Source organism: Phyllobates terribilis, unplaced genomic scaffold (genome assembly GCF_046119375.1).
Source record: "Phyllobates terribilis strain yellow unplaced genomic scaffold, ASM4611937v1 Scaffold_4__5_contigs__length_816908805, whole genome shotgun sequence".
Lineage (NCBI taxonomy): Eukaryota > Metazoa > Chordata > Amphibia > Anura > Dendrobatidae > Phyllobates > Phyllobates terribilis.
Window position 1 is genome coordinate 470,098,588 of NW_027362764.1, and position 27,092 is coordinate 470,125,679.

The 27,092-nt window shown below is 42.7% G+C and overlaps 1 protein-coding gene across 2 annotated transcripts in view; it reads left to right on the forward strand.

Moving 5' to 3' along the window:
• The window catches only part of GMDS (GDP-mannose 4,6-dehydratase), a 704,434-nt gene that overhangs the window by 340,022 nt on the left and 337,320 nt on the right, over nucleotides 1-27,092 (forward strand). For both annotated transcript variants that reach the window (XM_073676655.1, XM_073676654.1), the window contains one exon: nucleotides 9,863-9,990. In XM_073676655.1, coding sequence (XP_073532756.1) covers nucleotides 9,863-9,990 — 128 coding nt within the window. The remainder of the gene's footprint in view (nucleotides 1-9,862; nucleotides 9,991-27,092) is intronic.

A 27,092-nucleotide genomic window follows, 5' to 3' on the forward strand; every position in this document is an offset into this window, starting at 1 on the left:
TTTTTGATGTAGCCGATTTCCTGCCAGAGTTTGATTTTGCTGCAGATTTGTGATGCTAAAAAAACATGTGAACATAGCCTAACAGTAATTTTGATCACGGGTGCCCAAACTTTTACATGCCACTGTAAAAATGAGTAAAAGAAATAAGTAAAATAAATTATGAAAATGCTGTTCTTCTAAATGAGTTATTTCACTGCTTTTAAATTTTCTTTTAAGTAAATACAAAGGAAAAATAAGCCTAAGTGGTATATACAGATTACTCACAATGGAATTCCTGATTAGGGACCTTTAAAGGGGTTTTACCATTAAACATTTCTTCTACAAAATTCTTGGAAACACGTTATTTATCATATCACGTATAATATTAGCAATACTTCGCTTTCATTTCTGGTTTGACATTCACTGTCCTGTATTATTCCATGCCCATGTGACCAGTCTGTGTGTGCTGTTTCCCGGAGTCTCCCACAGTCTCTCCTGCTTAAAGCGCTCTGTTCGCGCCTCCTCTTTTTTTTCACTGCATGATGATGAGGAAACTGCAATATCTTTGTGGACTTGCTTGACTTTACAATGATTTTTGCATGCCCCATGAGGTAACGTCTTATCTTGTGGAGAGTGACATGCCTGAAATGCCAGTGTAAAGAGACTCATAGGCAATGCAATGCTCCTGTGGGAAATTAAATATGAAACTTCCTTCTTCAGAGAGGACAAGGACTTGCTCTTTAGTGCCACCTATTGTAAGTTACAATCTTAAAAGTCTATATTGATTATTTTAACGAGCCTTGTCACAATTACTTTTAGGATTGCTACTTTCAGTAGGTGGTGTGACCCTAGTCACTATTCACAGACAAGCCTTGAGGCAGGGTAGTCGAGAGGTCCGGGATTCTGACACTAGTCACTAGTCACAGACAACCAGTCAGGCAAGGTAGTCTAGAGATCCGAAGTCAGATACCAAGAGAGCTCGTCATAAACTAAGAGGAAAAGCAATGGTGTAGTCTTGTCACAGTCCGAGGTCAGAATTCCAGGAAGGTAGCAGATCAAGGCAAAGAGGCTAGGCAAGCAGATGGTCAGAGGCAAGGACCGAGGTCAGACGGCAATGGATAGGAAATAGAGCACAAAAACGCAATATAAACAAACACCACCGATGTAAGGCTACGACTGGCAGTAATCAGATAGACGTCACATCTGGCTAAGTAGCCAGATAATAACCCAGGACGGGAGACTCTTAGCATGTCCCAGGCTCAGATTGGACAGTTGAACTGGCACTCACTGCGTCAAATGAATGATGGAATCGTGACAGGTGGCTCTAGAAATTAAGTCCTCTTCCTCTCTGAAGTGACAATTTGCATATTAAATTTCCTAGAGGAGCATTGCATCGCCTGTAAGTCTCCTTACACTGGTATGTCAGTCATGTCACTCTCCACCAGGAGAAACATTACCCCTTGGACCCCAGTCAAAGGCCTCTCATACAGCCACATTAAATCTCTTGCTTTGCACTGAGAAATGGCAACACTCCTGCAAATAGAATAAAAGTCAAACCAACCAGAATCTCTATTTGCAGACATGTGTTTTGAGTTGTTTCCCCATCTCCAGTGCGAAGCAAGAGATCTGATGTAGCTGTAGGAGACGCCTCTGACTGAGATCAAAGGGGTAATGTTTCTATTTGTGGAGAGTGACATGCCTGACTTCTAGGCCATGCAATGCTGCTTTGGGAAAATAAATAAGCAAATTGCTCTTCAGAGAGGAAGAGGACTTGATCTATAGTGCCACCTATTGGAAGTAGCAATCCTAAAAGTCAGTGTGGCAAGGGTCGATATTGACTTTTGGGGTACGTGTCCATTATCCGTAATGGCATCGGTTTGGATGCTGGTCATCTGCGTCCAAACCGCTGCATTGTACAGTAGAAGCAAAATGGATGGGTTTTACAGAAAGCCCTCTGTGCTTCTCTTTGACGCCGCGTAAACTTACTGGTGGCGCAGCTTTATGAGCCGTAGCATGTCAATTTCTGTTGCGGAGACGCTAGTGTCCGCAACAGAAGCTTCCACAATAGAATGGATAGGGTGTGGTAACTCCACATGTGAAAATACGCCGCATCCAAAACGCTGCTATTGGCTGATCGTGGGCACACATAGCCTTAGGATTGCAACTTCCAATAGGACAGACTAAAAATCAATTTTTTTTTTTTCCTCTCTGGAGAGGCATTTTGCATGCATATCCCAATGGAGTCTTTGAAGCTTTTGGGCTGCATGAAGGAAGATTTTGTTCTAAGCATGCACAAAGCATGGGAAAGCAAGGGTCAGGGAGGAATGCATAGCACACTGCACAAAACAGGTTTTCTGATTAGAGGCAAGCGGATTTGATGAGATTCAACTTCACCAAATTACGCGGGTTTTACCAATAAGTTCTAAGCAGCCAAGTTATTCTCCTTTAATTAAATGTTCCCTATTATGCTCTGGGGTCTCTCGAGACAATCATAATAAATGTAACCGTTAAAAAAACAAACAAGAAAACATACATCACATTTCCTATCACCCACGCTTCCTCTGGAGCCCGCTGCCTTTCTGTACGGTCCTCGGGGCCATCTTTTTCTGCAAACAACGCCAGTGTCTTCACTATAGAACAGAACTTCTGACCACGGATCAGGACTCATAGTTCCGTTCGCATCATGACATCACGCTGTGCCAGAACCTCTGAGGCTTGTTGTCTTCAATCTAGAAAAGGACTTCTGGACACAGAATGACCTCTAACACCTGATCATGGCCAGAACTTCTGTTCAAGAGTGAAGATACTGGCACGCGACTCTAGAAATAAGAGGACCAAATGGCAGGTATCGGGGATGCCAGGACAGGTGAGTTGAGCATCATGTTTTGTTTGTTATTTTTTGTTTTAACCTTTTGGCAGCTCTACAGTTTAGCAAAATGGCAGCAACAGCTCCAGCCATTTTACTGAATTTGCACTGAGAGAGTGCACGCTTGACCGCTTGTCACTTTTCATCAGAGCCGGTGAGTGAGCGCACTGTCACTGTGCATTGAAAATAAATATTTCACAGTGCCAAGAGAGCTCGTACTGAGCATACGTTAAAATTGACAATCAATGCATGCTCAGTAGAGCACGGACTATGCCAGCATCTAAAACTAACAGCGCTGATGACTAGTGTTGAGCGATACCTTCCGATATCAGGAAATATCGTATCGGATTGGATCGGACAGATACTCAAAAAGTATCGGATATCGCCGATTCCGATACCGGAAACCAATGCAAGTCAATGGGACACTAATATCGGAATGAAAATAAACCCTTTCTTTCCTTGTAGGTTAATTCTACATGAAGTAAAACAACTAAGAATAATGTAGAATGTATTATGCGAAAAGCCGGCAATTCATCAGCGGCATACACCGGTTCCCGACAATTTACAACAGAAAGAATAGAGCACCACACATAGATTAGATAGATAGAAACATGTCAGTCACATATATATGAAGTACAGTGACAGTGTTGCTTACTGTACTTGTCATTTAGTGTAAAGGATTTATTAAAAAAAAATAATCGTGTTTTCATGCACCGTCTCTTTAAAAAAGCCGGCGGCAATTCAGCAGCGGTACCCGACAATTTATAACAGAGAGAATAGAGCTTCACACACAGATTAGATAGATAGAAACATGTCAGTCACATATATATGAAGTACAGTGACAGTGTTGGTTACTGTACTTGTCATTTAGTGTAAAGGATTTATTTAAAAAAATAAGTGTTTTCATGCACTGTCTCTTTAAGAAAGCTGGCCGGCAATTCAGCATCTGTACCCGACAATTTAGAATAGAAGGAATAGAGAATCACACATAGATTAGATAGATAGAAACATGTCAGTCACATATACATGAAGTACAGTGACAGTGTTGATTACTGTACTTGTCATTTAATGTTAAAATAAAGGATTTATTAAAAAAAAAATTGGCGTGGGGTTCCCCTTAATTTTAGTCTCTAGCGGAGGTTAAGCAGACAGCTGGGGCAGATGTTTGAAGCCTGGGAAGGGGGTAATACCCACGGAGCTTCCCAGGCTACTAATATCAGCCCCCAGCTGAATACATAGCCTTTACTAGCTATTAAAAGGGGGACCCCCCCAATAAAATGACGTGGGGTCCCCCCTAATTTAATAGCTAGCAAAGGCTAGGCAGACAGCTGGGGGCTGATATTAATAGCCCAGGAAGGGAGCCATGAATATTGGCCCCCTCCCAGGCTAGAAACACCAGCCGTCAGCCGCCCCAGAAATGGCGCATCCTATCTGGCACTTAGCCTCGCTCTTCCCACTGCCCTGTAGCGGTGGCAGTGGGGTAATAGGGCTGGGGTTGATGTCAGCTTATAATGCCAGCTGACATCAAGCCCAGGTTAGTAATGGAGAGGCGTCTATAAGACACCCCCATTACTAACCCCATAGTCAAAGTTAAAAAAAACACAAACACCCAGAATAAAGTCCTTTAATTGAAATAAACACACAATTCTTTATTGTTCTAAATTAAACCATACTTACCATCACGCCCATTCCAGCTGAAGCCAACGATCTCCTGCAATAAAAGAAAAATAATAAAGCAACCTCATCCTTACCTTTCGATGGTTCCCAGGACAGCTCCAGCTCTGCTACATCGAGATGACAGGCTGGACCGCAGCAGAACGCTGCCATCCAGCCTGTCATCCCGCGGACACGGAGAAGCGCAGGCATGCTTGCGCTCCTCAGTGTCTCTCTGTGACGGCATCCAGATGAGCCGACAATGAACTCGGCTCACCTCATGCACGTCACTGACAGCGTGGGAGAATTCTCACGCTGAAGCGCTGAGTGCAGGAGAATTCTCCCACGCTGTCAGTGACGTGCATGAGGTGAGACGAGTTCATTGGACATGACCTCGGCTCATCTGGATGCCGTCACAGAGAGACACTGAGGAGCGCAGTGTCTGCGGGATGACAGGCTGGATGGCAGCGTTCTGCTGCGGTCCAGCCTGTCATCTCGATGTAGCAGAGCTGAAGCTGTCATGGGAACCATGGAAAGGTAAGGATGATGTTGGTTTATTATTTTTCTTTTATTGCAGGAGATCGTTGGCTTCAGCTGGAATGGGTGTGATGGTAAGTATAGTTTAATTTAGAACAATAAAGAATTGTGTCTTTATTTCAATTAAAGGACTTTATTCTGGGTGTTGTGTTTTTTTAAATACTTTACTAGAAATTCATGGTGGTCATGTCTAATATTGGCGTGACTCCATGAATTTCGGGCTTAGGGCCAGCTGATAATGCCAAGCTGGCCTTAACCCCTTTATTACCAAGTGAGCCACCGCACCAGGGCCCTGGATGAGTTGGGTACAGCGCCAGAAGATGGCGCTTCTATGAACGCGCCATTTCCCGGGGCGGCTGCGGACTGCAATTTGCAGCGGGTGGGGCCCAGAAAGCTTGGGTCTCCCTGCGCTGCAGATTCCAGCCCCCAGCTGCCTAGTTGTACCTGGCTGGACACAAAAATAGGGCGAAGCTCCACGTATTTTTTTTTTAAATTATTTCATGAAATTCATGAAATAATAAAGAAAAAAAGGGCTTCCCTATATTGTTGTCCGGCCAGGTACAAATAGGCAGCTGGTGGTTGGGGGCAGCCCGTTCCTGCCTGCTGTACGTGGCTGGACACAAATAAATATAGGGTGAAGCCCCACATCAATTTTTTTTTAATTATTTCATGAATTTCCTGAAATAATTAAAAAAAAAATTTGACGTGGGGCTTCGCACTATATTTGGGTCCAGCCAGGTACAGCAGGCAGGAACGGGCTGCCCCCAACCACCAGCTGCCTATTTGTACCTGGCCGGACACAACAATATAGGGAAGCCCTTTTTTTCTTTTTCATGAATTTCATGAAATAATTTAAAAAAAAAGTACGTGGGGCTTCTCCCTATTTTTGTGTCCAGCCAGGTACAACTAGGCAGCTGGGGGATGGAATCTGCAGCGCAGGGAGGCCCAATCTTTCTGGGCCCCCCCCGCTGCAAATTGCAGTCCGCAGCCATCCCGGAAAATGGCGCGTTCATAGAAGCTGGATGCTGTACCTGGCTGGCATACAAAAATATAGCAAAGCCCACGTCAAAATTTTGGGGAAAAATTAATTAAAAAATAAATAATAATTTAGGGACTGCATCTTTATTAACTCCTCAAATGTCATTTAGTGTTAAAATAAAGGATTTATTTAAAAAAAAAATTGGCGTGGGATCCCCCATAATTTTAGTCTCTAGCGGAGGTTAAGCAGACAGCTGGGGCAGATGTTTGAAGCCTGGGAAGGGGGTAATACCCACGGAGCTTCCCAGACTACTAATATCAGCCCCCAGCTGAATACCTAGCCTTTACTAGCTATTAAAATGGGGGACCCCCCCAAAAAAATGACGTGGGGTCCCCCCTATTTTAATAGCTAGCAAAGGCTAGGCAGACAGCTGGGGGCTGATATTAATAGCCCAGGAAGGGTGCCATGAATATTGGCCCCCTCCCAGGCTAGAAACACCAGCCGTCAGCCGCCCCAGAAATGGCGCATCCATAGGATGCGCCAACTCTGGCACTTAGCCTCGCTCTTCCACGCTGCCCTGGTGCGGTGGCAGGGGGTAATAGGGCTGGGGTTCATGTCAGCGCCAGCTGCCATGAAGCCCAGGTTAGTAATGATGGGCGTCTATAAGACACCCCCATTACTAACCTACAAAGTGTTAAAAAGAAAAAACACACTACACCCAGAAAAAAATAATTTATTTGAAATAAAACACACCATTTTATTTAATTCTTAGTTTACGGAAAAAAAAAAAATAGTTACCTTTCCACGTTCCTGCGCTGATCTCCCATGCACAGCTGTCACATCTGGAGATGGTGACAGCTGTGCATGGCTGCTGTAAGCTCACACTGCCGGGAACACGTCCGCTTCGGCAGCGGGAGCCACTGACTGAGGTCACCGGAGTGCATTCAGGCAGCGCAGCTCCGGAGACCTCCTTTACGGCACTGCTGTACCGTGGGAATTTCTCACGATACAGCTGGGCCGTAAAGGAGCTGACCGGAGCAGCGCTGCCTGAACTCCGGTGAACCCGCTTATGCAATGACGGGGCTGCTTTACGGCCCCATCATTCTAGCGGCGGCAGCGGTTCAGAGCGGTCACATTCTATGTGGCCGCTCTGAACTGGAGATCTTCGTGGGACACTCGTGGACTACTCCGGAGGGGTAAGGATAAGGTTGTGGTTTATTATTTTATATTTTATTACAGGAGATCGATGGCTTTGGGGAATTAGGTGTCTAGGTGAGTATAGGTGTAGTTTTTTATTTTTTACTTTATTTTAGGTGGCGATCGGCGGGGACAGGTAATGTATAAACTAATTTATTGTAGGTAACCACTGGCCACCAATGACATGTATTTAAAATTTATTGGGGACACAGTAGGGCAATTTAAATAGCAGGATCAGGCTGATGGGAACTACTGCTCCCATCGAGCTGATCCTGCTGGCACGAGTGGACGGGGGACAGACATAGGCCGATGGGAGTAGTAGTGTCACATCGGCCTATGTCTGCCTGCACGCACACACCCGCACACATCGCACAGACACAGCGCACACCCGCACACGTCGCACAGACACCCACACACACCAATCATGACGGGCTGATGGTCTGGGAGGTGAGGTTGACCTGTGTGGCCGTGGGAAAGTTCATGTGAGTTCATGCAATGCAGTCAAGCATGAACTCACATGAACCCTCTGAGGGCACCGCGGCTACTTCAAATGAACAGCTGATCGGCATCACCTGATACCTCAGCTGTTCATTTGAAATAACCGGCGGGAAAGCGCAGCACAGAACGGGAAAGCCGGCGGTGAAGTCTTTTCACTGCCGGCTTCCCCGCCCGGGTCCTTCGCTCCCCGCTCCTTGGTGCTGTGCTCCCCGCCCGGTCCTAACTTACGATTGGGATTGGAGGTGGCGAGGGGAGCGGAGGATCGGGGTGGGAGGCTGCGAGGAATCAGTATGGGGCCGTGTGATTGTTTAAAAGCCGGCGGCTTTTTACCGCCCGCCGGCTTTTAAACAATCAGGTGAATTCTCACACGCTGGGATGGCATTCTGATGACAGGCTGGATCTCAGCTGAGCGCTGCCACCCAGCTTGTCATCCTTCAGAGACACTGCAGAGCGCAGGCATTATGGGAACTTCCGATTCCGGTATTCGATATTGTAAAAGTACCCGATATTTCAGTATCGGAATGCTCAACACTACTGATGACTATTTGTTTCGCAGTGGTTACAGAGGCTTGTGGAATTTTCTAATATAGTACTTGCATTATTATAGAAAAAATGCTGGGATTTACATAGTGCTGAATAAAAATGTCAAAGCATTAACACCAACAGAAATGTTCAGATGCTTTACACAACTAAAAAGTGGCGCAAATTATTTTAGCCATCTCATTCTTTTCTAGAGTCTAAATATGTTATCATTGTCACCATTTGTGTACTGACCCTTCCTATACCTTTATGATATACTGTTAGGTGGATTGCCAGTACAGAAAATTTCACAACACAATAAACAATCAGCTATAGGTTGCCAATGGAACATGATCCTGGCATTTTTTTTATTGTGCACCAAGCAGTATAACAAAGTGGACATCTAGCCTTTTGCCAAGGGGAAAAATACACAGGTAGATTGTGTAAGCACATGGGTGCTATAAATACTTTTTATGAGCAAAAGTTTAATTTCCTTTAAATCCCACTTACCAATAAAACTGTGCTTTTTTGTTTGTTTAAAGTGAACCTTTGATATATAATACCATTAGCACCATTTGAGTTTGTTTTAAACAGTCCTTGTCTGTGCAATGATATAATATGTTTGGCACGTTCATTCAGTTATTCAGTAGCACATCTGTTTGCTCTGAGTTTTGGCATATTTTGCCTGGCAAAGGCTCACGGTCTTCAGAATATTTATTTAAAGGGAAACTGTCACATCCAGAAATGCTATTTACCTACAGTTATATGGTTAATCTACAGTTAAATAGTGCTTAAATCTTGTTTAGCCAGCTTACTAGAGCAGCGGCTACAGGGAGAAAATGACATTTTGTTCACCCTGCAGCTGCTCGCTGCCAATCATCAGGGCGGTGCAGGGAGCTGTTAGTCACTACTCTCTACACAGTGAGGATGCTGTAATCATTACCTGGCAGTTTGACTGCCAGCATAGATATAATTTTCAGCCAAAAAGATGTATCATATTTATTAAGAGGCATGCTCCCCTTCATAGCTTTAGCTTGTCTAACTACAGTATGCTTTTTGTTTGACTGGCTTCAACGATGGCATCCTAATATACCCTCCTACCCCTTTCATAAATGTAATATAGAGCTAACAAATGTGATTACAGTGACATGCAAATGATAACTGTAGCTGCATTTTTTTCCCCAAACAATGACTTTGCCAGCTGCTTTATGAACAATAAAAAGTGTATTCCTACTTGTACTTCTTTCTAAAGCTAGGGTGGTCTTAGATGTCTGTCTTCCATACTAGTGTTTCCCTTTGTATAACCTTTTGCATTTTATGTTTATAAACTGACATTCCAATTGATTTTCCTTGGCCTTCTGCCTAGAGTGAATATTGAAGCAGCGAATTAGGAATGCTTAAGAAGTTTTGGATAGAAAAGACGTGAAAGTGGAGCTTGTGACTCTGGCAATTGAAGCTTCTTAGCTTACTCAAATGATGAACGAGATGCCATGGTTATTGAATGGGGGGAGGAAGGCTTCAGAGGAGGATTGAGGAATAAAAGAAATTACTTTGAGGTGGAAAACTAATGGTCTGCTGCCAGATATTAAGTCCTTGGCGGGACAATTCTAACTATCTTTTATCTTTCATTTCAGGGGCAAACTTTGTAACCCGAAAAATTAGCCGTTCAGTAGCTAAAATTCACCTCGGACAGATGGAGTGTTTCAGCCTTGGAAATCTAGATGCCAAGAGAGATTGGGGTCATGCCAAGGACTACGTTGAGGTAGGATACAGGCCAGAATCCCTTCATAAAACCGTGATTTTGTTAGGCTGAAATTTTAATGCTCCATTGCTAAGTAAAACTGTCTGACTTACAAGGGGTATATTTTTGACAAAGATGGAAAGATGTCCCAGTTGTCTTCTCAGTATCATTCATGTTCCTTCACTTGAATATACTGACTTTACACAAGTGACATTTTCATCTCACTTTTACAAGAAACTCGTCAGGAGGTTTATTATATGTTAAATAGAATTTTTGACATGAACCTGACATGACATTCTCCTTTTTTAGTGCAGTATTTTTTTTGCATGCTTCCAGTTGATTCAGAGGGCAAATTGTGTTATTTTTTGCTCAAATTTTCCCAAGACTTGTGACTTCAAATTTTTATTTTACACACGGAATAAACATGCCACATGCACTATAGCCACTTTTTTCATTTATATCCAATATAAGGCATATTTTAAGAGTATTTTATGATTAAAGAGCATTTTAGATTAAATTGTCTTTTCTGGCCACTAATGAATATTTTATCACTATGGAAATAAACTTAGAATCTTCATGTAAATGAAGGTGGAAGTGCCCCAAGGGTGCGGCGATTCCTGGTTATGGCATCAATCCTCTGCATTATTGCGGCTTGATTTATATTTTATAAGTGTCTGTCACTGCTGATTGCAGTGCCGAAGAGAACTCAAATCAGATTGAACTGGTCTCCTCCTACATCCAAGCCAGCAATCGAAGTAGTTTCTTGACTTCTTGCCTATAACTCTGGTTCAGAGTCGTCCTAATCGTTATATTTTCAGTTTGCATTGTGAACAATTACCAAATGTTATCACAATCTCTTCCTTTAGATCTGGAAGTTTCTTTGATAAGAACAGATTCCTAGACAGACACTCTTTTCCCCTTGAACTTCCCTAACCTGTTAGAAGATTAGCTCCTGCCTTAGCAATAACAATGCACATATCGCCTTTCCCTTACATAATGGTTAACGTGGCTCTATATCTTAAGTAGAGGTCAATTTTATTTCATAGCAGTTTCCTGAGTTCCACTTAAGAGGAAATTTATGGTACAATCCTGCAATTATAGGTATTCTTGCACTTTAAAATCTTTTTTTCAATTCGAGTAAAGCAACCCACTGATTTACATGAAAGGAGGAAGGAAGCAGCAAGTACACCTCCACCTGCGGTGGGGAGCCATGTATTTAAGGCTATGACAGTCTAGAAATAAAATCTCCTTCTGATGGTGCATTATGGTTGGCTTAAACATTCCTGATAATCATGCAGTGTAAACAGGCTATTAATCCTCTGATGGAAGAGCAAAACTCTTGTTTGCTAGGTTAAATAACTTTTAATAGTTCTTGGCAGCACATAATTTTGTGTACACTGATTATCTGCTGCCGAGAAAAATGATATTCTATGTGCACAGGACAATTATACTGCTGATTGTTCTGTGCGCATGTAAAGTGAGGTTAGCCTCTCTGAACGATTGCCAATCCGCTTCTATATTGTCGATCGGTAATGATTTAACAGCTGCCATCAACCAATGTAAACTCACTCTAACAAAATGAAGGGTCTTTCCAGCACCTAAAATATTTTTTAAAAATATCTATCGCTACACCCTAACCACTTTTGTAATTGGCTTTTTTTCTTTTTTTTTTTTTTTTTTTTTTATTAAATGCCCTGGTCTTTTTTTCCCCTTTCTAGCTAATCCCTAAATGTGTTTTTTACTGCACTTCCTGTGACGTTAGTTTCGTTTGAGAGGAGTCTCCTAGCAAGACATCACAGGAGGCTGGGTGGTCTGCACTCTTCCCTGCAGCATCTATTGCCCCTCCTGGAACATTACATCATTAGGATTAGGGGGCAGTTTTTTTTGCTGCCCTCTGAAGATGTCCTGGATCCATGGTGTTAGAAGCTGTAAGAGAGATGAGCGCAGAGTCAGCACTCTGCTTCTATCGCTGCCATTGCATTTTCTAACTGTGAAACAAGATTTTGACAGGGGCAGAAGAATGAAGCAGTGAGTGCAGCCCCAGCCTCCTGTGATGTCCAGTTTGAGACTACGTTCAAATGTCCACAGGAAGTGAAGTAAAAAATAAAAATAAAAACTCATTTAGGGATTAGCTAGATAAAGAAAAGTGTAATGTATTTTATAATAAAGCTAATTACAAAAGTGATTAGGGTGTACAGATAGATATTTAGCAGACACATTTTAGGTGCTGGGTCAACCCTTTAATCAAAACACTATTGATCCCTGAATTAAAGAGGTTGTCTACTACAATGTGTAGTGGGCAGATCGATTTAAACCTTGGAAATAAGGCTTTCTCCAAATACCTTGTGTTTCCATCACTCGAGCCCCGGCTGCAACTGCCTTTAATTTCCGGTGATGTCACATCAACTTCCGGAATTGGAAGCTGACCCGGCATCACCGTGGTGGGACCCCAGTCTCCCTGAGTGACTGGGCTGTGGGTGGAGTTTCACCACACGTCACTTCCCAGCATCGCTTGCTTTCATTCCTGCACTGCTTTCATTAACAGAGTGCAGCAAGTCCACACAATGCTGGGCTGTAACGTGCGGTGAAACTCCACCCACAGCCCAGTCACTCAGGGAGACTGGGTCACACCTTGGTGATGGCGGGTCAGCTTCCATTTCGGATCTTCAGAGGCAGCTGCTGCTGGGGGTCGAGTGATGGGGATGAGTGTACAGCAATAGAGCCGCTCACAGGCTTATTTGGAAACGCAAGGTGTTTGAAGAAAGCCTTATTTCCAAGGTTTAAATCTTTCTCTGCACTACACATTGTAGTGGACAACCTCTTTAAGGCTCAACAGCCAAAGGTATTTGGGAGAATGCATTGGCCACTAGAACAGTCACTAAGTGTATATATATATAGACAAAGAACCAGCAAAATTATCATTATGGGGTCAGCGAGGTAGTGACTAGTGTTGAGCGAGTATGTTCTATTAACCCTTTTGCCGAGTATGCTCGGGCCAAGCACGGAGTATTTATAGCTGCTCGGTGATATGGTTGAATCGCTCCCGTGTGCATGATTTGCGACTGTTTGACAGTTTTATTACATGTGAGGAATGTCTGCTACTTACATATTCCTCACATGTAGTAAAGCTGTCAAAAAGTTGCAAATCATGCACGTGGGAGCGATTTAACCTGATCACCGAGCAGCTATAAATACTCCGTGCTCGGCCCGAGCATACTCAGACAGAACATGCTCACTCAACCCTAGTAGTCACCACCACTTTATTGCGTTGCTTGGAGCTTACTTAATGTACAGTAGTAAGCGTTTATTTACACTGGCCGACTGGAAGACTATCGTCAATTGTTTGATAGCCTGTTTAGACAGGCTGACTACACTTCTAATGTGCATAGAACGATCGCTAATAGTTCATTCTGTTCGCATAGGCGGTCATGATTCTCAGCTGCACATGTCCTGTTTACACAGGATGATGTGTTGCAAAGAATGATTATTTTAACGCAGGCTTCAAAAACATTTCACCCGACGAGCGAGTGTTTTGTATACCCAACAAGTAATTGTCAGCCTGTTTACACTGCCAGATACTTTCTTTTTTCATTGAGCATTTAAGATGCTCAAAAGCCTTTACATATGAACTGCAAGTCTTTATTTTTTTTTTTTTTTTTAGAAATTATTAAATACACCAAGAAGGAAGAGCTTTGATCAAAGACTATATATAAAAATAATTATTATTTAGCATGCAGTGTTAAAAACCTCTATGAATACATTAAAAAACAGGATAATACCTGGATAATAGTAAAGACAAAATGGTAAAGATGGATGTTGGGTCAATATAGGCATTACCCTATCAGAAAATATAGAAGCACAAGATGAATACACAATTTGTACATACATTTTTTTATGTGTCTACATAAAGTGCATTTATTTTATTGTGCAACAGCAGAAAAAAATCAAAGTCTGCAGGCGTGTTGAGAACTTAAATATGCAAGTACATAAGAACATTCATGTATGTCCAAATAAAGTGCATGTAGTTCAATTGTACAGAAGCAAAAAAAAGGTTCAGTCTGCATATGTGCTAAGAAATTGCATCTATACATATGCTTGTCAAAAATATGCGTATGTGGTCATATTCAAACGTACCAACTGTGTCCCAATATATTTAAGGTAAGTGGAAAGGATTAAAGTGTTTATAATGAGTGTATCACCTGTATTTATAACCAACAATAAATATATGCATAGTGCAAAGTACAAATCAGGCACAGTCTATTCAATATGCGTATGACAAAACAGAAAATAGAATGTTTTCTACACCCAACGTACGTTTCGCCAATAAATACTTCGTCCAGGGGATTACTTTCTTTTTTTCATTCAGCGTTTAAAAGATTCTCAAAAGCCTGTACATATGACCTGCAAGTCTTTTTTTTTTTTTTTTTTTCCTTCGAAATGATTAGAAAAATTCTTTTGAGCCTCTTGTGAACGCTTTTTTTCATTATTTTTAGCAGCAGAGCTGCTCAAAAAATGCTAGAGAAGGGCATTGTGAACATTCCATAAGGCTCGATGTAGATACAGTGGTCATTAAAACAACAATATTCCCCAAGTGGGCTTTTTCTTGCCAACAAATAGGACTGGTATTTAAGTGGAATGTGTTACATATTTGTGATTTTTTTCAGTTTCAGAAACCTAATTTTTATGGTGATTGTGATGGGGAACTTGGATTTGGTGGTGTCTTGCTTTTGCACTTACTGTATAAAAATTATTATCTTTCATTGACTTTTGTCCAAACTGTGGTCCTCATCCTCCTACTGCCCTGTATTACTACTTCCATCCAATATGTGATTAAAATTATTAAAGTTATGTGAACATAATGGTTGGTACAATATTGTGTCTTTGATGGTTGACAAAACGTTGATGTTAATGGCAGTGCTGTGGAGTCGGTATAAAATGAACAGACTCTGACTCATAAAGTATAATATAAACTGGGTACAATAGTACAATGCAGGGTGTGCTGTAAATGTTTTCATAAGGATTTGGGAAAGTTATGAAATGTCCTATTCCTGATCTAAGGATCTCTGCTTTTAGTTGAGATGAATCTGTGCTGCACTTTATGTACATGCTCAGTAGTGAGGCAGGGCTGTGGAGTCAGTCAGGGAAATTGAGGAGTCAAAGGCTTGGCTCCGCGGACTCTCTAGCCCTGGTTTGTGGGCTGTAGATAAGAGGAACATATGGAGTCCATTTCACAATCTAAATGAATGTTATCCTTTCCATATATTGTTTCCCTCGCACAATGGGGGGCCTTGCCATAACCAAGAGCAATTCTGCTTTGATAGACCTAGCCAGACAATGTTTTACATGGTTGACCATTTGACTGGATGAACACCGTGTAATAACTCTTAAATGAGTGATCAGATGCAACTTCCTTAAGCGATATCCACGGTCTTCCAGAGGATTCTGCAGACACATAGGGGGGCGATCACCTTTTCGACATTTTAAAAAGTGTCTTTTTAAATAAAGCAACAAGTATCAAAGAGGATGACTATTTTCTTTTTTCCCTTCTAACATCCTTGCACATTACGTAAGAACGTTCCTCTATGATATATTATCTTTCGTTACCTGCCCACAGTTCTTCCTTGTTGAGAAGATGAAGTTGTATCAGTTGATTCTGACTTGGGTGATGATTGACTTGGCTGATCTGTGGAACAGATCAGATTATCTCATCACCACTATGGAGGACATGCAAAGATTTTTCAATGATTATTCAGCATGATAGATTGAGTTATGTATAGAAGTAGAAGTGTGTCCTGCATTCATAACATTCTTACACATTGGATTGCTAAAATGTTCATCCCACCTAGTGAAGAGTTAAATGAACACATCAGCTTGATGAGCGGGATACATGAGATGGCCACCCGTTGGGGAGAGATTTTTGTAAATCTGTATTTTTTAAAACTAATGGCACAAAAACACAAATGTAAGTTTTGTGCAGAATGGTAATAAAGACACATAAATGGGGTCCTACTCTACATTTTATTTGCCTTTTGATTCCATAAGCGACATGCTCCATTAGATGCCATATACCAGCTGTATACTCTCCTAACACAATTTTGTAAGATGGGGTGATTTGGAGCACCATGTAGCAGCACACATATCCCAGCTTTTGTGCACCCAGTTCTTCAGTTTTTTCTGTTATTTTCACAAAGTGTAGATAAAAATTGCTTCAAAAGTACGCATAACTGGAATCTACTACGTTATTTTAAAAGCCCAAAAATTTTATAAAAATCATATACTGGAAACAAAACAATTGATGCAGTTTTCCATTTGATAAAGAGCGAAGAATAGATGATAAAATTATTGTGGGAAAAACTTGTTAAAAAATAATGTATTGCCCCAGAGTTGGTCATGGCTTCACTGGCCTAACGGTGGTTGTGACCTGATGATGAAAAAACTGGCATTTACACTTTGTTGAAATGTGTATAGAAAAGGAGGGATGACTAAACACCCCCATACACTTTAATGTATGTTGTTAAAAGAACGATCGTAATGCCAAAACATCCTTACACATTTTAGTTCATATTGCCAAATACGTCAATTGGTACCACCGAACGAACAATCTTTCTGTGTTTGTTCTCTTGATGAAATCTCATTCTAGAACATACAATTTTTTTTTGCTCGAAAAAGCTTTGAAATTAAGTTGGCCAAGTTAATTCTTTCGTCACAATCAATGACCGTTTGGGATCAGTCAACTAAATCAGTCATTCATAAGTGCTTACCTGAAAGACGAGCATCTTCATTGAAGTCACTCATTTTCATCTTTAATTGTTTTGGGGGACTCTTCTCAAGTCTTAAAGTGGCGTGTGATGAAAGCCCTGCCTAGCTTTAAAGACAACCTGTCGACACATATTAACAGATGCAAGTAGTGGTATTGCGGTGTTGATGCTTGTCACTTAATAAAAATGTGTTTTGAGTAATGGGAAAACTAATGTAAAAGTCATATGTAAATCGGGCTAGAAGTGCACAGAGGGTGTGTCAATGCACTTAAACTACTACTTCCAAGTGCCTTAATACTCCCCAGTGTGCTTCCAGATTGATTTTTATGACTTCTACTCTAGATTTCCCATTAGTTGCTTTAGATTGGATCATCTATAGTTTTCAAGGGACAAGCATCTACACATAACACAGCTTCTGTATGAAAATATGTGCTGACCAGTTCTCTTCATGCTGGATAAGTTTTAAAGAGGAACTGTAGCTGGATTTTTTTTAAAATTTAAACTGCACCGATTCTCAACAGTTTTTATTCGTCTTTGTGCCCCTCCATCCCAAAGTAATGCGCCCAAAGAAAGAATAGTGCAAATTTTCCCTTCAACCAACTTGTCGTATACCAAAAAAACTTCTCCTGGGGCACAGCCATGTTTTGATTGGAGAAAAAGAAAACACCCACAGGTATGTTTTGTAGTATAAGCCCAATTGGTTGAAGGGAAAATTTACACCATTATAACTTGGGGGCATAACTTTGGGACTGAGGGGCACCGAAGTACACTATTATTACTTGGGGGCATAACTTTGGAATGGAGGGACACAGAAGAAAAAGAAACTGTTCCAGAGTCAGTGGAGGAACACCAATTGGAGAAGACACTCGGTTAAAATTAAAATATCCAGTAAATGTCCTCTTAAGGAAAGTAATAATCTGTCCCAATATTTGCCTTTTCTTGGAGTGGAGTTGTCCGTGACACCATATGCATCTGCCCGACTTTCCATTTTGAATAAGTAGCATAATGTTTGGTTTCCATCACTCGGCACATATTTCATAAAAATATGAGCAGATATGAATCGCAGTGTAGTAAACCTGCATACCGGCCTGTAAGATAACGGGGTTAAAGCTTTTTCCCAAGTGTCATTATCTGTGTGACATTGTAAGATGGCTACTTGGTCGGAGCTGTATTTGGGGACACGCACAGTCCAGGACACCTCACATGTTAATACCACTGTTTTTTGCAGCAGTCTGCACTCCTGAAACGTATGTTTCTAGTATGAGATTTTTTTTATTTAGGCTACCGTCTGTGGCAGTAAAAAAAAGTATTCTTTCCAGAGCAGCTCACTCAACACTCATCTCTGATCTGTGTCTGAGTGATAGCATTTACACAGCTTGGTTGGGTTGTGGCTGGAAGTCCGGGTGTCTTTGTCCTGTGATGGACACATAAAAATGCCATTCACTTTACAGGAGGATGGACTTTCAGGAATCCCCCCTGGACAGAACCGCTCGCCCGTTGACTCATTTTGATTATGTCTTTCATTGCTGCTCATGTTTTCATTGCATCTTTAAGCTGTGAAAATAAACAATCGGCAGCTGTTCAAGTGCTGCCTTCTAGTTGTAGGAGTCACATCCCAGTTAATCACTCTGTGAAACCTTAGACAGACATAATCACTAGTAATAAACCCATTGGTAAATAGATATCCCCACCCCGATTAATGATTTGCGGAATAGAAGCTTGAAGTTCATGGTTTCATAACTTCTTTCCCCTTTATATTATGACAGAGCAAGATATGACTTACTACTGCTGTCTTGCATTACGTACTAGATTTATTCATTTTCTATCATTTTCAGGATTTTTTGTATTCCACTTGAATTGTGTTTCATGATGGAGCTTCTCTTACTATACTGTCATAAACATAAGCCAGAACTATGGTAGATGGAACTGGCAGGACTTCTTATAATTTTTTTTTTTGATAAATCTGATTAAAACAGTTGTAGGATGCTATGGTGTGACAGCAACAAAACTTTTTCTTGTTTTCTGCTAGTTCTACAGAGCTTAGCCCAACTTTGCACAGCTGAGTCATGTCTGGTTACTAGATCTACACTGTCCACTTGCTCTTCATTGTTGTTTCCAGGGAACTGTATCCATCGAATCCCATTCGAATTATTCATTATGAAGTTATTTAAACACTGTAAAAGTCCCCATACACATTAGATTAATGTTGGCCAAACCCAACAATATTGATGGATTCAGTTGCATCTAAAGTTTGAGAACCCCCACTCTCTCCAACAGTTAATGTCGGGGGACAGAAGGATCCAGCATGTCCAATTTTGAACTGCCAATCCTTTTATTCTCTAAGGCAGTGTTTCCCAAGGACTGGTGTTGGGGAGCACTGCTCTAAGGGATGAGCCGCCACAGCGGTCTGGCATCGGCTGTCTCATAGAGAACACAGGCAAGAGCTCCTGTGTATGGAAGAGTTGGGCGAGATAGCTGCTGGCCAAGAATTGACTGAATCCTGGTACGGCCAACAGCTAACTTCGAGGTTTGTAGTAATGGGGAGTGCGAATATGGTAATCGCAACCAAGCCTTGAGGTGGTCAAAAGAACTCTTGGCCACAAAAGAAGAAATTATTATTTACATTGCCACATGGTTATCTGTGCCCATATTAAAATGTTTGCATTGGTTCCCGGATATTAAAGCTACTAATCTGGAACCTTCATAATCATTTCCAGAATAATGAAAATTTAGAGAGATTTGGACCACATTCACATGGGTGACTGCATTGATTTTTTTTTCTTTTTTCACGATTTTCCAAAACTGCGGCAAAAAATGTTTCAATACCACTGAGACATAATGAAAAAAAGCAACACATGCACACAGCCTAAATGTGTTGATTTATTGGAAAGTATTTCTCCACTATTTACCTGTTTTTTTTTTTTTGGGGGGGGGGGGGGGGTTATTTTTGTATAGATTTTTTTCTTTAACTTCTGGGACATCGTTTGAATGGGAAGGCTGCAGGACTAGTTTTGTGCTATGTCCCCATCACTATTTATCCCTGCTCAGTGATGCCTCTACCACCAGCTCAGCATAGAACTGTAACAAAGCACCATTCAAGTGGTTATGCCCATGTTGTAGCCCCTGCAATGCAGCATTACCCATGGTCTTGTTGTCCACAGGAAACTTTGAAGGGGGATAGTTATCTAAATCAAAGCTAAAACCCTTTACTCCCAAAATCAGTAAACATCCAGGGTTGGTCCCCGCCAATGTGACTATATAGTGTTGCCATTTGTCATCTTTCTAAGATGGGAGTAATCCTTTAAGGCTCATTAAAAAATAAAGAAAACACTGAAAAAGCTATTGTAAGAACTCATTGCAAAAGATAACAGCCATCAGTACCATACAGTGGCTTGTTTAAGTATTCACCCCCCTTGGCATTATTCGGGTTTTGCTACCTCACAACCTGGAACTTCATATTTTGTTTTTTTGAGGATTTGCATCAGTTCATGTAAAGAACATGCCTACAACTGTGAACATTTGGTTTTCTTTTTACTGTGAAGCAAACAATAAAGAAAACAAAATAACTGAAAAATTCAGTGTGCATAACTATTCAACCCCCCCCCCCCCCCCTCTACAGTCAGTACTTTGTAGAACCTCCTTTTATGGCAATTACAGCTGCAAGGCACTTTGGATAAGTCTCTGAGCTTTACACATTTTGCCACTGGGAATTTTGCCCATTCCTCAAGGCAAAACTGCTCCAGCTCCTTCAAGTTAGATGGTTTCCTCTGGTGAACAGCAATCTTCAAGTCTGACCACAGATTCTCAATTGAATTAAGGTCTGGGCTTTGACTAGGCCACTCCAAAACATTTACATGTTTCCCCTTAAACCACTCGAGTGTTGCTTTAGCGGTATGCTTTGGGTCATTGTCTTGTTGGAAGGTGAACCTCCATTCTAGTCTCCAATCACTGAGAGACTGAAACAGGTTTTGCTCAGGAATATCTTTTTCACATCCTTCATCTTCCCCTTGATTTGAACCACTTTCCCTGTCCCTGCTGCTGGTGTTCTTGGGGTGATGAGCTGTGTTGGTTTGGCGCCAGACATGGCGTTTACCTTGGTGGGCAAAAAGTTCAATTTCTGTCTCACCTGACCACAGCACCTTCCACCATACATTTGGGGAGTCTCCCACATGTCTTTTGGCAAACTCAAAAATAGCCTTACAATTTTTGTGTGTAAGTAAAGGCTTTTTTCTGCTCATTCTTCCATAAAGGCCACCTCTTTGGAGTATATGGCTTATTGCGGTCGTATGGACAGCTTCTTAAAGATACAATTGTAGTAAATACATTATTTTAAGGAATTGGTCATAATACAATAGCAAAGCATAATTAAAAAGAACCTGTTACCAGAAAAAAAACCTAACCTGCAGATATGGGGTTAATCTGCAGATTAATAGCATTATTAACCTGCCCAGCACCCGCTCGTAGCCGAATGCTGCAGGGAGAAAATGCGCATTAAACCCACGCCGCCTTAGTGACTGAAACCGGGACACTGCTGGGAGGAACAGTCACCGCTCTGGGCATACAGTGGTGGCTGTAAGTGTGTCCCTGGCCCTGATTGACAGCCATCCCCGATGCAGAGCCAGTGTCGGTTACAGCCATCGCTCACCAGAGCTGTGATTGAATCAGTGCCACCCTTGTGACTGAAACCAGAACTGTGCCGGGGAGAATAAAGTTAATTTTCTCCCTGCTGCATTCGGCTACGTGCAGGCGCCGGGCAACATAACGCTGTTAACCTGCAGATTAACCCCATATCTGAAGGTTAGTAGCGTTTTTTTCTGGTGACAGGTTCCGTTTAAAATTACTCCAAATTAAATACTTTGCGATTACCGTGAAGGCCATTTATTTCCTATAAAACTGAAACTTAAAGAATATTGGGACATTTTGCCCCAGTTGTGCTATTAGAAGGAAAAAACAAATTGGCTCCTGATGTGCTGTACGTTCTACAGAAATTTCAGCCCTCCTGTAGTAGACTTGACTCCTATATACGGTACTATTAATAAGGAAAGCTCCTTTTTTGAGTTCTAACACTTTTTAATATGATTAAATAATAGCTCTAATTTTATATTTTTTTTCATAAAACATCAGTGTACAAGCAGAGGTAGAACTATAGCCATAGCAGCCAGGACTGTAGTGTAGAGGAGGGGACTTGCATGATTGCTGGCAAAGCAAAAAATCCTGTGACTTTGTAAGCGTCCCTGCAGGATATAGTGAACACACTGGAGTGGAGCACTGCATCTCTCCTGTCACTCCTCTCTGCACCAGATCACCAGCTCAGAAGTGGCCAGTTTTTGCTCTCATTTTATTCTCGCTGATCTGCAGAGTGTTCGGTTTTTTTTTTTTGGTTTTTTTTATATATAATTAAGTCTGCCTTACAGTTTCAGAGATATTGGCATGTCTATACCATTTCTTTGGAATCGTATAGTGGAATTTACAAAAACAAAAAACTGAATACTGAGGGAACAGGGGGGATAAAATGAGAGTAAAAAAAAACACTTTTGACTTGTTAGGTCCTCTTTAACGCTTATTAAAACGAAAGAAAAAAAATGTTCAAATTAATCTTCAGTGAGAGATCAAATTACACTTGCTGCTATAAAAGTATATGGAGAGAGGAGGCAGAGATGCTGAAGACTGGAGAAACTGCTGAGGCTTCTAGTGGAAAGCGAAGAACTGCTAAAAAATGCAGGACATGGGACATATAATGGCCAGAAATCCTGTTATTCCTCTTATACACACAAGACAGCTTATCCTGAAATTTTGATTACACTTCAAATACGTAATCTAAGATGCAGTTATATTTAAAAAAAAAGTTTTACCATATGCTTACATTTTATGTTCATCATGAAGTAGATCTGAATGATATAATGGCCACCCCTTTAGCTGAAACGTTCACTTGTGGAATCGGTGGTCCATCAAATTAACTGGCTGGGTAAGAAATGGTAATTAATGCAGTAATTCCTTTCAAGCATTATGTCTTCCAGATTTCATAACTTTGTTCTTAGGAGTCTGACCTATAAAGTAATTACACTATCTTTTATCCTGTATTTATTCGGTCGTCCATGACAGCACCACGTGAGAGAGAGGATCCGCCCATCAAGGACAGGAAACCTACAGGTTAAAAAGGGCGGCCCTCTCCTCCCGCCTCAGTTTAGGTTTCCTGTCCATGATGGGAGACCTCGCAGGCTTACCTGCAGAAGATGGACTCCTGTCCCAGAGAGGGCCACAGCAGGTGGTTGGAGCCGGTCCGTCCCGGTCCTCTGGAGACGCCACGGTAGGGCTTAGTGGAGCGCCTCCGTGAGCGTTGCGGCGGGCGCGACATCGCCTCACGGGGAGGTAGATGTCCGCCAGGTGTGGGGCCGCTAGCGGGCTTCCTCCCCCCGCTACAGCTTGCAGGAGATCCAGGTCGCGCCGGCGGGGCACGTGACAGGCGCGACCTTCTGACGTGACTTCCGGTGCGCCGGGCAGGAAGTCCCTGTGACGTCATCTGAAGCGGCGGAGCTCGTTTGAATTTTGCGCGCGAGCAGCTGAACGCCAGGGGATTAAGGACCTGGTGGCGAGGAGCCCACCTGGAACCCACCTGGCCACCTGGGGAGGAAGACCAGGGAGCAGGTAACGCCCTCCTGGGTAAAAAAAAAAAAAGGAACACACACCCACACATGGTACCGGTATGGCCAGTATATAAAGGGTCTGGTAACATACAGAGGTGCTTCCCAGCCCATTCTTACACTGTAATTATGGAAGTTTCACAAGAGCTGTCACCTAGGCAACAACATCTGCTGCAGGAGCAGCCCTCTGGGGAGCCCTCACAACTAGTGGCGCAGCGCCATTCCCGGCTAGGGTCTGGTCGTTCAGCTAGAAGAGCTGCCACTAAGAGCAGGAAGGACGGTCCGGTGCGGCGTGATTCCTCACCCTGCATGCTGGATTCCTCTGCTTCTACGGTACCGAAGGTTTTGTGGGGTGAGTGGAATCTTCGTGAAAGTTCTACTAATGTTTCCTCCTCCTTTCTATCTATAACTTTCTTTTAGAGCAAGAAATGTTCCTCGAAGTCCAAGCACAGAGAGTGTGCCTTATGCAGCTGTCCACTCCCTGATTCATATAGCAAAAGGTTATGTCAGCTTTGTATCAGCAAAATGATGTCGGAGGAAACCCCAAATTTTTCCTTAGGCCTAAGAACTTTAATAAGGGAAGAAATAGGCAAAGCATTGCAGGGTTCAGAGTCTGGGCATATTCCTCAAGAAACCCAGCCGGGTTCAGACTCTGAACTATTGGTCGCCTCCTCCTCTGCCTTCTCTTCCTCTGACAGTGAGCCCGATAGACAGTGCTTTCCCCTGAAGGAGGTCGATGCCCTAGTAAAAGCCGTCCGATCTACAATGGGGATTGTGGACTCGAGGGTAGGGAAGTCAGCTGAGGATGTTATGTTTGGTGGTCTGGGGCTAAAGAAGAGAAGGGTCTTTCAAGTAAATTCAAGGGTGAAAGACCTCATTGATAAGGAGTGGAGAAAGCCTGACAAGAAGGGTTGTGTTCCTCCATCATTTAAAAGGAAATATCCATTTGAAGATGCTATGTGTTCCTCCTGGTTAAAAGCACCCAAGCTGGATGTTGCTGTTACTAAAGCAGCGAAAAGAACTTCCCTTCCGTTCGATGATATGGGTGCATTGAGAGATCCCCTAGACAGAAGGGCTGATACTTTCCTGAAAGGGGCATGGGAGACAGCTGCGGGAGCACTGAGACCAACAGTAGCAGCTACCTGTACGTCCAGAGCCCTGATGGTGTGGCTTGAACAGCTAGACAGTCAGTTGAAGGATGGGACTTCTAGGAAAGACATTATTTCTTCCCTTCCACTGGTTCAGGGGGCAGCAGCTTTTCTTGCTGATGCATCTGTGGACTCGGTGAGGTTGGCAGCAAAGTCAGCAGCACTGTCAAATGCGGCTCGGCGAGCCTTGTGGATTAAAAGCTGGCCAGGGGATTTACAGACTAAGTCCAGACTGTGTACAATCCCGTGTGAAGGGGAATACCTCTTTGGTCAGACCATGGACGACTTATTGGAGAAAGCGGAGGACCCTAAGAAGGGGTTTCCATCAGTACCTCTACCCTCCTTTAAGAGATCGTTCCGGAAGAGGAAATTTTTCCGGAAGAGATATTTCAGGGAGCAAGACAAGTCTGACGAAAGGGGTCGAAAAGGTAGAGGTCTACTCTTTGGTCCATCTCCAAAAATTGTGCAGAAGCCAGGGGATACACAATCAGCCCAGGTGGGAGGGAGATTGTCATTTTTTTTGTCCCAGCTTGGGAACGGATTTCTCATAGTAATTGGGTTTTAAGCCTGATTAAGTATGGTCTTAAATTTCAATTTAAAGCATTGCCTCACAAAAGGTTCATGGTTGTTCCCTCCAGTTCTTCCCCAGAACGCCAGGCTGCCCTCGTTTCGGAAGTACAAACCCTAATAAGAAAGCACGTCCTGATTGAGGTTCCAGAGGCTGAAAAGAGTCTTGGTTTCTACTCCCCGCTCTTCTTGGTTCCGAAACCGGATGGAAGTTTCAGGACAATCATAAATCTGAAATCCTTGAATAATTTCCTTAAAATACATACCTTTAAAATGGAGTCTTTAAAATCCGTAATAAAGTTACTTTTTCCCCACTGCTATATGGTAGTGCTCGATCTCAAAGATGTGTATTACCATATCCCAATTCATAGTGATTATCAGAAATACTTGAGGCTGGCCATTGAAATAGACGGGGTGGTTGAACACTTTCAATACACTGCACTCCCCTTCGGTTTAGCTATAGCCCCGCGAGTTTTTACTAAAGTAATGGCGGAAGTTATGGCCCATATAAGAGAAAGGGACATTCTAATTGTCCCTTACCTGGATGATCTCCTGAAAGTGGGGAACTCGTTTGTTCAGTGCGAGACCCACCTGCAGGAGACCATGTCGGTCTTAAAGAGCTTGGGGTGGTTTCTAAATTTAGAAAAGTCTAGACTATCTCCACTCAAGGTACAACAATATCTAGGGGTCATATTAGATTCCAGGAAACAGCTATGTTGTCTTCCAGAAGAAAAAATTGATAGAATCCGGGAGTTGGTAGCACAATGTATACGTAAACCTTCTATGTCACTCCGTAAGGCCATGTCACTATTGGGAACCTTCACCTCCACCTTTCCTGTGGTTTTTTGGTCACAATTGCATTCAAGAGCTTTTCAGTGGGATGTGTTGTACAATAACGCAGCTTTAGCGGGGCATCTAGACCGTGAGTTTACGCTAGGTCCTCGTGCCATACGGTCCCTTCGTTGGTTACGACAAGACAATCTTGCTAAAGGGGTTCCCTGGGAATCTAGTCCAACTGCAGTCTTGTCCACTGATGCAAGTGCTACAGGTTGGGGAGCTCACTTTGAAGGGAGATTAGTGCAGGGAACCTGGTCAAGCAGTGAGCGACAGTTGTCATCAAATGTTAAGGAGCTTCTGGTGGTGCAGCATACGTTCAACGAGTTCCTTATATATTTACAGGACCAGCATGTCCGTATACTCTCGGACAATCAAGTCACGGTAGCTTACATAAACCACCAAGGGGGAACCCGCTCAAGAAACTTGATGAGGGTAGCGAACGCACTTCTGCTGAAAGCCGAAGATCATTGTCCCTCTCTTTCGGCTACTCATCTAAAAGGGAAGGAAAACAACACAGCGGATTTCCTCAGCCGTACTTCTGTAAAAGAGGGCGAGTGGTCCCTAAATACACAAATATTCTCCAGAATCGTAGAAATGTGGGGCCTTCCGACTGTGGACTTATTCGTAACAAGAGCCAATCGGAAAGTGGGAAATTTTTGTTCCTTAGACCCCAGAGAAGGACCCCTGGCAGTGGACGCCTTCATGGTTCCCTGGAGATTTCCTCTGGCATATGCCTTCCCTCCCATGATCCTGCTCCCAGCGGTAATAAGAAAGATCAGGGCAGACCGGGCCAGAGTGATACTCATATGCCCCTTTTGGCCCAAAAGACCGTGGTTCCCTTGTCTCCGGAAGATGTCCATATCAGATCCCTGGGTTCTTCCGGAGATTCCGTACCTCCTCACTCAAGGGCCACTTTCCCATCCTCCAGCCCCGAGTCTACATTTGACGGCGTGGAATTTGAGAGGGTGTTATTGACCAACAAAGGATTCCCTGCAAATGTAGTGAATACTCTCCTGGCTAGCAGAAAACCTGTTACCACCCGTATTTATGCCAGGACCTGGAGGAAGTTTCTGTCCTTTACAGAAGTTAAGGTGGAGGAGGGGCCCCCTATTGTGAAAATTCTGGAATTTCTGCAGCGGGACTTGGAATTTGGTCTCACTACCAGTACCTTG